Source organism: Haemorhous mexicanus, chromosome 24, assembly GCF_027477595.1.
Source record: "Haemorhous mexicanus isolate bHaeMex1 chromosome 24, bHaeMex1.pri, whole genome shotgun sequence".
Taxonomy (NCBI): domain Eukaryota; kingdom Metazoa; phylum Chordata; class Aves; order Passeriformes; family Fringillidae; genus Haemorhous; species Haemorhous mexicanus.
In genome coordinates this window covers 288,005-300,385 of record NC_082364.1, presented here as the reverse complement: position 1 = coordinate 300,385, position 12,381 = coordinate 288,005, and the positions used below count along the sequence as shown (strand labels likewise).

General features: G+C 43.7%; 1 protein-coding gene across 8 annotated transcripts in view; it reads left to right on the top strand.

The window, feature by feature from the left end:
• Positions 1–2: 2 nt before the first annotated feature.
• Positions 3–12,381, top strand: part of PRDM10 (PR/SET domain 10) — a 46,000-nt gene continuing 33,621 nt past the window's right edge. For 2 of the 8 annotated variants that reach the window (XM_059866992.1, XM_059866989.1), the window contains exons 1-3: positions 767–891; positions 9,411–9,602; positions 11,395–11,562. In XM_059866992.1, coding sequence (XP_059722975.1) covers positions 9,510–9,602; positions 11,395–11,562 — 261 coding nt within the window. In that variant the 5' untranslated portion in view covers positions 767–891; positions 9,411–9,509. Of the gene's footprint in view, positions 121–766; positions 892–9,410; positions 9,603–11,394; positions 11,563–12,381 lie in introns of those variants that run through there. The other 6 variants (XM_059866995.1, XM_059866993.1, XM_059866991.1 and 3 more) reach the window with 5 other exon arrangements.

The following is a 12,381-nucleotide window of genomic DNA, read 5'->3' as shown; positions in this document are numbered from 1 at the left end:
CCCCCCCCCCCTCCCGCTCTGCAGCTACCATTGTGAGGTGAGGACAGGTGGGGGGGTTCGGGGCCGCCGCGGGGCCGACGGCACCGGCCGGGGCGCGGCGCCCGCACGGGCCCCCCTCAGGTAACGCGATGGGACGGTCCGGGAGGGCAGCGCGGCCCGGGAGCGCCGCGGGGACCCGCCGGGGGTTTTAGACTTGTTGTTTTAGTCGCACCCAAGATGGCGCCCAGAGCTGGCGGTGCGGGGCCGGGATAAACCGTTCGCTCCCGCCAGTGGGGGGGGGGGGAAGAGGAAGTAGGGCGTACTCATTCCCTTCCCCCCACACCCCGTGGGAGAGGTACAGTCCGCTTCCCCCCCCCCAGCCGGGAACCCCCACGCGCCCCGGACACGGGAAGAAGGGGGTGCCCCCACCCTTGTTCCCCCCTCCCTCCGTGGTACAGTCCGGACCCCGGCACCTGAGCGGAGGGGGGAGGCGGGGGTTGCCGGAGCCATGTTTTGCCTCCCCAGCACTGTGGAGGGGGGGGTCTCATCTCTCCACCTTAATTCTCGGCCGCTCGCCCCGCGCTCAGCCCAGCTCCCCCTCCCTCGGCGACCGGCCCGGCCCGGCCCGTCCACTCAGCGACTGCCCTGGCCGCCCGCCCGTGTCCCAGTGGTTGGGGCCGACTGGCCGCCGGGCATTCTCACTAGGGGCTGATGGCGCCGCTGCCCTCAGGCGGGGGCGGATGGGGGGGCGCGGCGGCGGGAAGCGGGCGGTGTGAGGGAGGGGGGCCACTGACGCCTGCCGATTGGCCGCATGCCTCGCGCCCCTGCCTCCTATTGGCCTAATTAGGGGAGCGGGCGTCTTACCCCGTCTTCGGATTGGCTGTTGGTGGCCGTGGCGACTATATCGGGAGTGTGAGTGGATGTACCCCAGTGTACCCTGTAAGGTGCAGTGGTGTGCTGTGTTCTGGGCGTTCCACCCTCATGAGGTTTTCTTGCCTCAGGGGTCCTATTGCATATCTGTGTGGCCCCAACAGGGCAAGGCTCCTGGCTAGGTGGCCCTGAGGCTTCGTGTTGAGGGAAGTTTGGCCCTTCCACACTGCCCTGAGGGGGTTCCATTCATTGAGGTCCTGGTGCGAGTAGCAGCAGTTGCTGCAGGTGGAAGCTGTGGGGTTCACAGCTGGTCTCCTGACAGTGGCCTTGGTGCCAAAACCCCTATTCCTGTGGTCTTGGAATGGTTGTAGCAAGTGGATGTTTGCTCTTGTGGTTCTCTTGCTTCGTGGGTGTTGGTATTGAGTTGTCCTGTTTCCCCTCCTGTGCCCCAGTTCCATTAAAAGTGAGTTTATGTAAGTTTGTTAAATGGTTGAGTTGGAATGGAAGAATGAGGTCCTGCCTGATGCTATGCGTTTCAGAATTACTCATCCTAAAGGGATAATTCACATTTTTAAGGGTTACTTCCCTGTACAAGAGCTGTGTGTGGTCACCTTTTATCTCTCAGCTGTACATTGCAGAGCCTCTGAAGGGCTCTTACAGGGTCCCTAAATTGCAATTTAAACTTGTCTTAGGCTACTGACAGTAGTCATAGTCCTGACAGTGAAATGAAGGGTCAGTATTTGTGATGCACTTTTTGTACCTGAGCATCCTGTCTAGTGTATCGCTATATAGTGTATAACTATATAGCGATACACTAGACAGGATGCTGAGGTAGGACCTTTAAAGAATGATCAAGTGCAAAACTGGGTGTGTGAAATGCCTATCAATGTTTCCCTGTGAGTTTCAATGGGAATAGAGACTATACTGAACTTTTGCTTTCTTCTGTCAGATTTTTAATAATTTCGTGGGGTTTTTTTCTTATAGTTCTGTCAGAAGATGAGATGCTAATGAATCACCAACTGATTTTGCAAGAGGATTCTTTGCATCTTTTGTGGACACAATAAAATAATTGGCAGTCTTGAGCCTTCTAATGCCTTCATTTCTAGGAAAATGAATACAGGAGTGTGTATTGCTCTAGTCTGTCCTTAAATGGAAAACTTCTCTCTGAAATTGTGATTTTGCTTCATGGATGCTTTTGACATTTTGCTTCATGGATGCTTCTCTTGTACAAAAAGAGACAACTTTATTATCTTGTTTATAAGATGTTGGAGTAATTGTTATTATTGTTATCTGATAGAATAATTGACTATTTGATTTTAGAGAGAAACGGGTCTGTAGTATTGTCTGCTCTCCTCTGGCACCCTTAGTCCTGTCCTTTGCAGAAAATCCTTGGATGAGCTTTCCTGGGGTAAATTGCTCTGCAGTGAGCAGCCATTTCCACTGTGTTCCTGGCCACCTGCAGCTGCTGGCAGCTGTGTACACTGAATTCTAATGGATTTCTAAGTGTATCTGATTAAGTGGGTTGGTTTTATATGGTGAATTTTGTTTGGACCTGAACATGAGATTGGGTCTGTTTGTCACTTTTATCTCCTGCTAGTAAAACATGCAGTTGTTGTATTGTAGCCCTGAAATGGCTCTATATGTCAGTGCCCACCTGTGTGAAGGTGCAGATAGTCCATTGGTTCTCTGAGGTAGTGCAGAGCAGCAGCTGTTCTGAAGGAGCCATCTCAGGTATGTGTTATGTGCAGAAACAAGGTAGTTTTATTTTTTTTAATTTTATGACAGGTGATTAAAATTTAGAGGAGAAGTGCAGGGGAGTGGGAGAAGGAGTGAGGAAGCAGCACCACCCACTTGTAGGAAGGGGAAGAATCCCCTTCAACTGACAGCTCTTTTGGAAAGAGTTTGCTGGAGGAGGAGAAGGGATGGGAGACAAAAAATTGTCAGGAAGAAGCTGGAGGGGAATAGTTTGTTTTCTTTCAGTAACCCCTATTAGAGCCATCTTGAAGTTTGTGTGGGCAGAACTATAGAAGACACTGATACAGACGTTTATCTTCCTTTTGTGTCATCCTATACTTTAAATGCATGTATTCCCTGTTTCCTTGCTTTATCAGACTTCTCTCTCTGTGATTTATAAACCAAATTCTTTAGGAAGGCACAGTCACTGTCTCGAGCAGCTGGTGCTCAAAAACTGTAGTATGTGATTCAGCAGCCATGATATCACAGGGACCTCAGAGGATGAAACATTGGGAAGACAAGATCATGAGGAAGGTGGCCAGAGATTCAGGAAGCTGTGGGTAGGAGGAAGAAATCGGTTGCTGGAGTGGCTATGTAGATGCTGAGCAAATGGGAAGAGAGGTGACTAAAGGAGATTGGCATATGTAGAAAATAATGAAGTTGAGTCTTTGCCCACTGAGAGAGAGTTCAGTGTGAGAAATACTTTATTATACAAGAATTAGGACTCAAGAGAAATGTCCTTGGAGCATCTCTGAGTAGGTGTCTAAACACAGCCTAGGTAGTTCCCAGGAGGATGTTAACCTGTGGTCAGGCTGGATTCTCTCCTGTATTCTGTGGCAGAAATGGATCTTCAGCTACTTACCTGATAAATTGTGAGAGAATAGTTACATCAGGCTGTTGTGCTGTCACCTTCAGTGCCTGGGCACTGTCCCTTTAGGAAAAGGACTGTAACGTGTGATGTCGATGTCTAGCAGAGGACTGGCCTTGGTCTAAGACTTTTTTTACCTCATTGTTGCTTTGATGATGGATGTGCCATAAGGAGATAGATTCATTATGTACAGTGGCAGTAAAGAGTGAGTTGGTGTTTGGCTGAGCTCTTGTATTTATTATATGACAAAATAAATTTAAGCCAGTTTTCCCTTTGTGGAGATTAATAATTCTTGCTGTCCCAGCCCTAGTATGATTTCCATTTTTAACTCACCAGTAAAACATAAATAATGTGGTTTTACATGACCTGATTGATAACATTCACGCAAAATGCACCCGGGCCAGAGCTCCTTGAAACAGTATGTGCCTGTGATGGATGGGAATGCAGAAGAGGTGACAACAGTCCTGACTCAGTCCTCAATGAGGTTAGAAACCTTCCTGCTGCAGTGAAAGCCTGTTCCTTCTAAAGGATCTCAGGAAATGCACTGGCTCTGCCTTCTAGGCAAACTAGGATAATTTTAGTGTGGGTAAAGCTTTTTGCTGGCAAATGTGATGTTCCTTTTTAGCATAATAAATCATTTTCATATTAAAAGCTGGAGGGAGACTCGGAGTCCTAAAACTCCATTTGTACCAATCTTGGTGCCCTTGCACATGCCTGGGGTGAGACACAGTTGTCAGTGAGCTCAGTCATGGGAGGATTAAGCCAATAGTCCCTGCTGTTATTGCTGCAGGAACCTCAGGCTATGACAAGGCTCTTTTACGCTGGGGAGTAAATCACATTAGCTGGTTTATGCACCATTATTGTAAAATGGATTCTCATTTGAGATACTGAGTGGCTGTATTCCTCCCTGAACAGGGAGGTGGTCTTTTCTCCTTGCTGTGCTGTAATATTCCCCTTTCTCATCCCAGAGAAGGGGCAAAAATGAGTGTTTGGCAGCCACTGGCTTGGATTTTTCAGCCGAATGCCCTTAGTGAACGTCACAGAAGTTGCTGCAGATGAAGTCCCCAGAGATTTTGTCTCTATATATTCTTGTGTAGTCGCAGCATTGAAAGAAATTGTACTTCTTAAATAGAAAGTTTGCCAAGAAAATACGGTTATTATTGATTCTAATTTTTTTTTTGGTGGTGTTTTTTTCTGACTTTCAGAGCTTACCTTTGAAGCCCTAGGTGAGTTCACTGGTTTAACTTGTGTTTAAAACACTTGGATACCAAACACAAACCAGCAGTGATTTTGCTGTTAGTGGTTTTCTCTTATGGCACTGTTCACTCTTGAGTGTTTGTGGGGGGATCCATGCATGCACCTGTAAGGGGACACATGTGGAGCTGTGGTGGCTCAGGGTGTCTAATGCTGAGGCAGAAAAGCTAACAAAGACCTTGCTGTTGGATAGGGAATGAGGTGCTTTGCCCCTCTGAGCAGTGCTTTCCCATCCTCTGGAGCTGAATGCAGTTCACAGGGAATCTGCTGATTTAATAATACAGCTCCAGAGAAAACACCATCCCACAGGAGCAGGAGGGAGGAGTTGGAGGGTGTTGCCAAGGTCAAAAAGAGATTTTAAGCAAGATTTCCAAAAAAAATGAAGAATTGTCAAGCAATGACACAAAGATGCTTTTGAGGCATCAGGAGCAGCAGAGGAGAAATTTTGTCATTAATGACATTTTCTGGATTGGATGTAAAATGCAAAAACTAAAGAGAGATGGCTGTAGGTCTGTGATAGCAACAGGTCCCAGAAGGTGTTGAGAAAAGGAAGGTAAATGTGAATGGTGTTCTGAGACAAACCTGTGTTGTCCTGAAGGGATGGTTAATTTACTTGAACAGCTCAGAATAAGCTAATGTTCCAGTAGAGGAGATATTTCAAAGTCACAGGAGCTGTGCTGGTTCTTCGGTCGTGTTGTGTCGCGATCCACACAATATATAGTGATACAGGGCTGTCACTGCCTCATCACTGCCATACTGGAGTGGTACTGGACTATATTGGTACTCTTTAGTTATGCCTGTTACTGTTTCAGCTTGTGTCATCACCCGGCACAGACAGGGTGAGGCACACCTGTTGTTTGGGGAGGAAAATGCCGCGTCTGCAGTTACAGCAAATGCTATAACATCTCCCACTGGCATTGCTTCTTGCTCATGTTTGTGATGCTCATTGGATTGTATGAAAGCATTGGGGTGCTGGTGGAATTTTTGGGTGACTGTTGGGTGATGTTTCATAAATGACTAATCTTTCAACTTCCAGAAAAGTAAGGACTTACAAAAAAAAAAAAAAAAAAAAAAAAAAAGTTGAATTATATTTGAGCCAGGCCTCTCCACTATTTATAGCGGAGAGAATATAGTTGTGACATGTAAATTTAACGTGAGTTTAAGCAAGCTGTTTGGATTACTGTTTTACTAAACCTCTACATGGATTTTTATTACAAAATGTAGCCTACTTTCTGGATACTGAGAAAAAACTGAGTTTATCCTATCACAATGCCTTTTATCTTTAATTATCTTCTTTTAGGATTTCTGCAATTGAGTTTCAATTTCTGTTACACAGATTCTTAAGGTAATCCATTTGACACAGCAGAGCTTCCCATTGAGGTACATGTCTTGGTGTTTATTTAGCTTGTCTGAAAATGTCTGATGTCTTCAATACAGTGAGAAAAATCAACAGTTGCAAAGGATAATCCATGGGTGAACAGTGCGGAGAGCAAGCAGAGAGTGCTCCCTGCATGCCAGTGATTTGGCAATACTTATGTCCAAAATTTCACATTTATTTCTACTAAAAAACTACCAAAGCTGAGAGAAGACCACAGGGAAATGGTTAACATTTTGAGACACTGGGCTGTCAGTGTCAGGGCAGTAATGGGTATTGAAGGAATGTATATAGGGAAGGAAATAAGATTGTGCAGGATTCATGAGGAGCATCCTATGAAAGATCAGTGAGCAAAGTTAGCTTGGTCTGCTTGTCATCAGTGTCAGAAAACTTGCTCAGGTGTTCCTGTTTTGTGGCAGTTCTATTGTCAGAGACTTTGGGTAAGATTTTTCGTGCTCCTGGCCTTGACTGCAGGGCTTATTTCACAGCTGAATTTCAACACTTGCTTATGCCTCCTGCCCTCTATATTGCCTGTCCCTGGGACCTCTCTGGGACACAGCCTGTCTCCTCCTGCATTGTCTTCTTTCTCAGCATATCCATGTTTCCAGGGAAATGTGCTTTTCAGTGTGTTTTCATGATTACAGATGTAGTGAGGGAATGCATACCAGAGGTCAATCCTAGGATGAATTTGTAAGTACAGAAGTTGAAATCGTCAGCAAGTCCTGCAGTTCCTACTATTGCTCCTTATTGCTCCACTGAGCAAGTTTCTTATTGGCTGGGCTGAGCTGTTTATTATTTTCATTTCTGTCAAGAACGGGAATAACTGGACTGTTTATAGAATCTGCAGCACTGGGGCACTGAATTTGGTTCAGCCTTGCTTTATTTTCCCCCAAGACTTTAGGTTAGTGCTAACTTTCAGAACCATGAAATGACTGTCTTCTGCTTTCCTTTCCAACTTTTTAGTACTTCTTTTTTCAGAGATGATTCTTAATTCCCAGTTTTGTCTTTTAAAAGACCCTGCCTGAACCCTTCAGTCTCCTTTGTACTCAAGTTGTAAGTTATCTGTGCCAAAATGACTCTGCAGGAGTGAGTCAGCATCTTCCTTCAGACCTTCAGTGTCTGCTGGTGGGGAAGCTCAACCAAAAATTCTGCTTCTTGTTGCACCATGTGGAATTAGCCAGAACTGTGCCTTTCTCTTAAAACAGTTAGTAGGTAATGTAATTGCTTTCTTTTTAACAGGATAATTATATTTGTTTTAAAAAGTCAAACTACCCCAAATTGAAACCTCTAATGTTTGTTTTTTATTTTTAGTTTTCTAAGCAGTTAGGTAATTGATTAAACTACCAGCTACTGTTAGTGCGATTACCTGAATTGGCTCTTGATTAATACTGGCAGTCTAGGAAAAGAGCTGTTGTGGATAAACCGGCTGAAGAATATCAACAGGATAGGTGGTAAATTTTCCAAAGTTGTTCACAGTATGTTACTGACATAAATGGTGTCATGTTTCGCATGGGTAGAGATGATCATATACCTGATATATGTACATATTTATATATTCTGAATAAAGAATCTCTACCTGATAAAATGAGTGAAGGAGATCAGTGAATGAGGTAGGATTAGATATGAGAAAATCCCAACTTTAATCCTTAATAACATAACAAGTAGCTAGGAGAAAGGTTCTCTGTAGGGATGGATGGTATTTATTTATACATCAGAGCATGTGTGCACTTGGATATATAAATAAATAATATTTACCTGTAAATTGCCCTGACCTTCCACACTTTGAGAACAAGGCTGGTGTTTATCACTCGTGTTTGCTGCAGTTAATTTGTTCATACTAAGTTCAGGCTGGTACTTAGATTTTATTTTACTTTTTCTCCTAAGTGCTTTTTGGGAATGTTTTATATCAAGCAATATTAATGGAGATGAGATTTCTGTCCCTGTATTCCCATAAGTGGAGATGTTCAGATATAAGAGAAAGTCAGAACAGTTCCTCAATGTGTGTTTTTGTGGGGCTCACATGTGCTGGGTTGCTCAGCGTGAGACAGCAAGTGTTAACTCCAGTCACAGCAAGACTTGGTGTCTAGCAATGCCCAGAAATGTCTTTCCCACTGTTTTTCTTTGTGTATATGTAAGTAATATAATTTGTTTGCTCCATCGCACAGTTCAGTGACATTAGCCTGAGCTTTCCCTGCCCTGATGATTTATCCATGCTGGCCAGGCCCAGTGAAACAGTCAGTGCTCAGGTCTGCACAGCTTGATCCTTGCAGGCACAATTAGGAGGATTTAGAAAGTGCCTGCTACTTTTTTTACATCTCCCTATCTATTTTTCAGTTTGTCAATGACAAGCCAAACGGTAGCATTTATAGGGATAAATTATGGCTAAAATAATTTGCATTTAAAATGCAAATGAATGAAAGCATCAGCAAGGAGCCTTCTGCTTCCTTCCTGGTGCACAGATGGGTACTGGCATTAGATCAGCCCAGCAAGACACTGGATATAAAATAAAGTTAATTAGAGTAGCTGAGAAATGAAATGGTCTCAGCCTCATCCTAATTCCTGGCCTGTGATTTCATACGACATTAGAGACAAAGTTTTAGGAAGGTGCTGAACCACTGACTCAAACACCAGAGCTGTAAATTACCCTTCTGGGATCACAATGGCAGATTGAGAGGCCCCAGGAAAATTGCAAGAAGTGAATAAAACCAAGCTTGGAAGCAGTTTGTTGGGATCTTTGAGAGTTTAAGTTTCATTGTTCCTTTTTAGTAGTTGGCTATTCAAACACTCTGCTAACCTGGGACTGGGGTTTTGTCCAAGGTCAAATCTGTCTGTACATGGAAAACCAGTTGGTGATCAAACAAAACCTCATTCAGGCAAACTGAGGAACTGGTGATGCATCTCTGAACATAGTGTTTTCTTGTTGGAAGCCTCAGGTCCATTTTTTGCATTATTTATTGATTTCTAGGCTTGTAGGTGCCAGAAGGACAATGAGGAGAAGATAGTGTGGATGGCCTGTGGTCAAGGAAAGAGATGAAGGAAGAATTCAGTGTAATCTTTCAGTGCAATTGGTGCAGTGGTTGATTTGTTTCCTCCTTAATGGGATATGGAAAGTAGTGAACAGTAGGATTTGACCATGCTCAGTGAGATAAGATTTCTGTTCCCTTGTTCCCATAACTTAAGGTGTTTGGGTCTTATAGGAGGTGTTTATAAAGCCAAACCGGCTTTACTCTATGTTACTGAAGTGTGGTAGTGGATAATAATAAATCCCTCATAGTTCCATGGCATGTGTCATGCTGGTTTTAATGTCTCTGTTCTCTGTTTTTTTTACAGCCATGTTGCTGAAGATCACCTTGTCTTCTGGAAGCAGAAACACAATGAACAGATGAATCCCTTCAGCCAGATATTACTCCAGTAGGTCTCCTTCTCCTCATGGAGCACACAGGCAGGGAGGAGATGGACTTGAAAGAGGAAAGTCCTCAGGTGTGGACTGAGTCTGCAGGACAGGAACAGAACACCGCTCAGGTGATTAACCAGAGCTCCACCTCTGCTTGGGCTGGATTGGGATTAGTGGGGAGGGTTAGTTCCCATTCGGCCCTGATTTAAAGTCTAGAAGCTCAGCTTTCATTTGAGCAGAAATACAAACATTTCTCTGGTGATTTAGGGTTAAAGCTTCACAAAATGAACTGTGCAAATCACATCAGTGAAGGCAGAGAGATCTGAAATGAGCTGAACAAAACTAAGCAGCGGCTGTAGAAGTTTGTGTCCAAATACATTTATTACCATGTGGCGGAGAGTAAAGGGTGTTCAGAGTAATGAACAAAATCTCTGCTCTGTGGCAACCACTTTTGGTGGCATCATTTGAATCAGATGGAACTGTGGGTGGACCCTGGGGAAAGTAATACAAGTATTTTTTTCCAGACAGACATCTGGGTAGTGAGGAAAGGAGAAATATTAATTGTAAGTGACTAATGCAGTTTTAATTCTGCAGTTTTAATTCTTTCAGGTTCTGCGGTATACAGCTTGTCCCTCTGCCTCTGAGACAACACAGCTGTGAATTTCTAGAATTCTGTAAATTTATTTACTCTTTTAAATATGGTAGGAAAAGGGTGCTCCATTGGTATTTGACCCACAAGCTGAGAAATTTGGGCTCTCAGTAATTTCCAGCTTTGAAATTTGCAAAGAAAGGCAGATTTCAATGGCCTGTGTTCCCTTCTCTCTACGATGGGATAACCATGTTACTGTTTGCATATGGCAGTTTTAAGGCTTAATGAGTATTTTCAGAGGGCTTTCCAAATGTGAAGTTGTAGTGTTTGTGAGATTTATTGTACACAATCAGCACTGAGCATCCACAGGGGAGTACCAGGTGTCTTCTGAAGCATAAGCCAAAAACTGAAACAAAATAACAAAATATGTAACTGTGGTATCATTTTATGTGAAAGAACTGCATGTGACTATGAGTACTTGTATTCAAACTAGGTTTCCTGCTCACTGTCCTGTTTTTACCATGCACTGAAAATGCTTTTCAGCATGTAAATGATGACAAGAGCTAAAGATATTCCTGTTTTCACTGGAATCCAGTATCCTGGCTCATTTAATATATATATATATATATATATATAATTTAATATGATCATCAGTTATGATCATAATGTTCTGGTAAAAATTGACTTGTTTAGATTTAAAGTGCAAGCCTAGACATAACTTGTTCCAGTAGTCCTTGGAATCTGTGCTTAATGTTTTTAGGTATAGGTTTGTCTGTTTAAATAGTTGAATTTTCTATTGATGCTGCACATACATACTACAGAGAAGCAGTCTAATATGCCCTACTGCTGACTCTGAGAACTGCAATACTATATCTTGAGGAGTATCAGAGTTAATAATTCTGTTAGCCTCTCATCAGACAGCAACTTCCAGCTACAGAACTAGCTGAATGAAGTAATTATCATAAATCCTGAAAGGGATATGAGCGTAAAGGGAAACAATATCCTAATATATTTAATAGATACATTAGTTGAAATACAAACTTGTTCCCTTACGAATTTCTGAAGCGTTATGCAAGAACTAAGTATGGGTGGGTGCCCTTTGTAGCAGTTACATTTTGAGTTGCAATGCAAAGTAAAACCAGATACTGGTGGGAGTTGTGTCCAGATTTCTACTGATAGAATAATTGAGTGAGATTTGAAATCGGTGTTTTTCACTGCATTCAAATTCGTTGGGACACAAGTTCTCTCTGCTTTCCAAGACACCCCGTGACTCTGGTGCTATGTCCCACTGGCCTGTGTTGGTGCGAGTCCAGGATCTGTTTGTTCCCCAGGTGCACTTTGTCCCCGAGGGGGAGGCAGTGGCCCAGATCATGTACAGTGACGAGCAGGAGCGCGGCCCTGCACAGCAGGTGGTTTACACGGCTGACGGCACCTCCTACACCTCTGTGGACACCTCGGAGCACACCCTCGTTTACATCCACCCAGTGGAAGCTACGCAGGCACGTGTGGTTCTGAGCCCACCTGGTTTTGGCACCTAGAAAACACAACAATCTTTTTTGGGATGAAGGCCAGTTACCAGCCAAGTGGTATGACTGGAAAATAGCAGGCAGTCGCTCCCAGCAGTTTTCTCTGCCCACTGCTGAGCAGGAGCTTCATGCTGTTCATTTGTCTGGTGTGCAAATCTGCTTATCAAAGGATGGTGAGGCTATGAATTATCAAATGCTGGTTTCTTCACTGAAGGTGGATGAGATTATAATTTACTCAAAGGTGTTTTCCAGAACACGGATAATCTCACCAGAAGTTCTGCCTCTTGTAGCCAGTAAAAAGCCAAGAGCCATCTATATTCCTTCTGGAAGATTCTTTGTTTTGTGTAGTACAGTTGTCATAATTGATAGTTACAATAACAGTCATGTCTTTTTGCAGAGCATCTCTGTTTATTCAACGTAATTTTGTGGTCTCTGCAGATTGCTGATTTTATAGACCTTTTATATTAATTTTCTTCTGCATTATCATATCAAATAGCCTTTTTCCCTTGCAGCACATGTTTATATGGGGTCAATATGCTATGCATCTCTGCCTCTGTATGGACAGATTAAAAAGGAACAGGCTTGCTTTGTCCAGAGTGTTTTATAATATCTTTGCTGGCAGAGCAGATTAGCTGTGCTACAAAGTGCATGTACTTGGCACCCCCGTCATGCTGGCAGGGCCTCATGTGGCACATTGTGTCTTGTGCACTTCTCAGCTGTCCCAGAAAACCAGCTTCTGTGTGAAGGGATGTCCTGAGAGGATATCTACCCGGAAGTTACTGGCCAACTAAC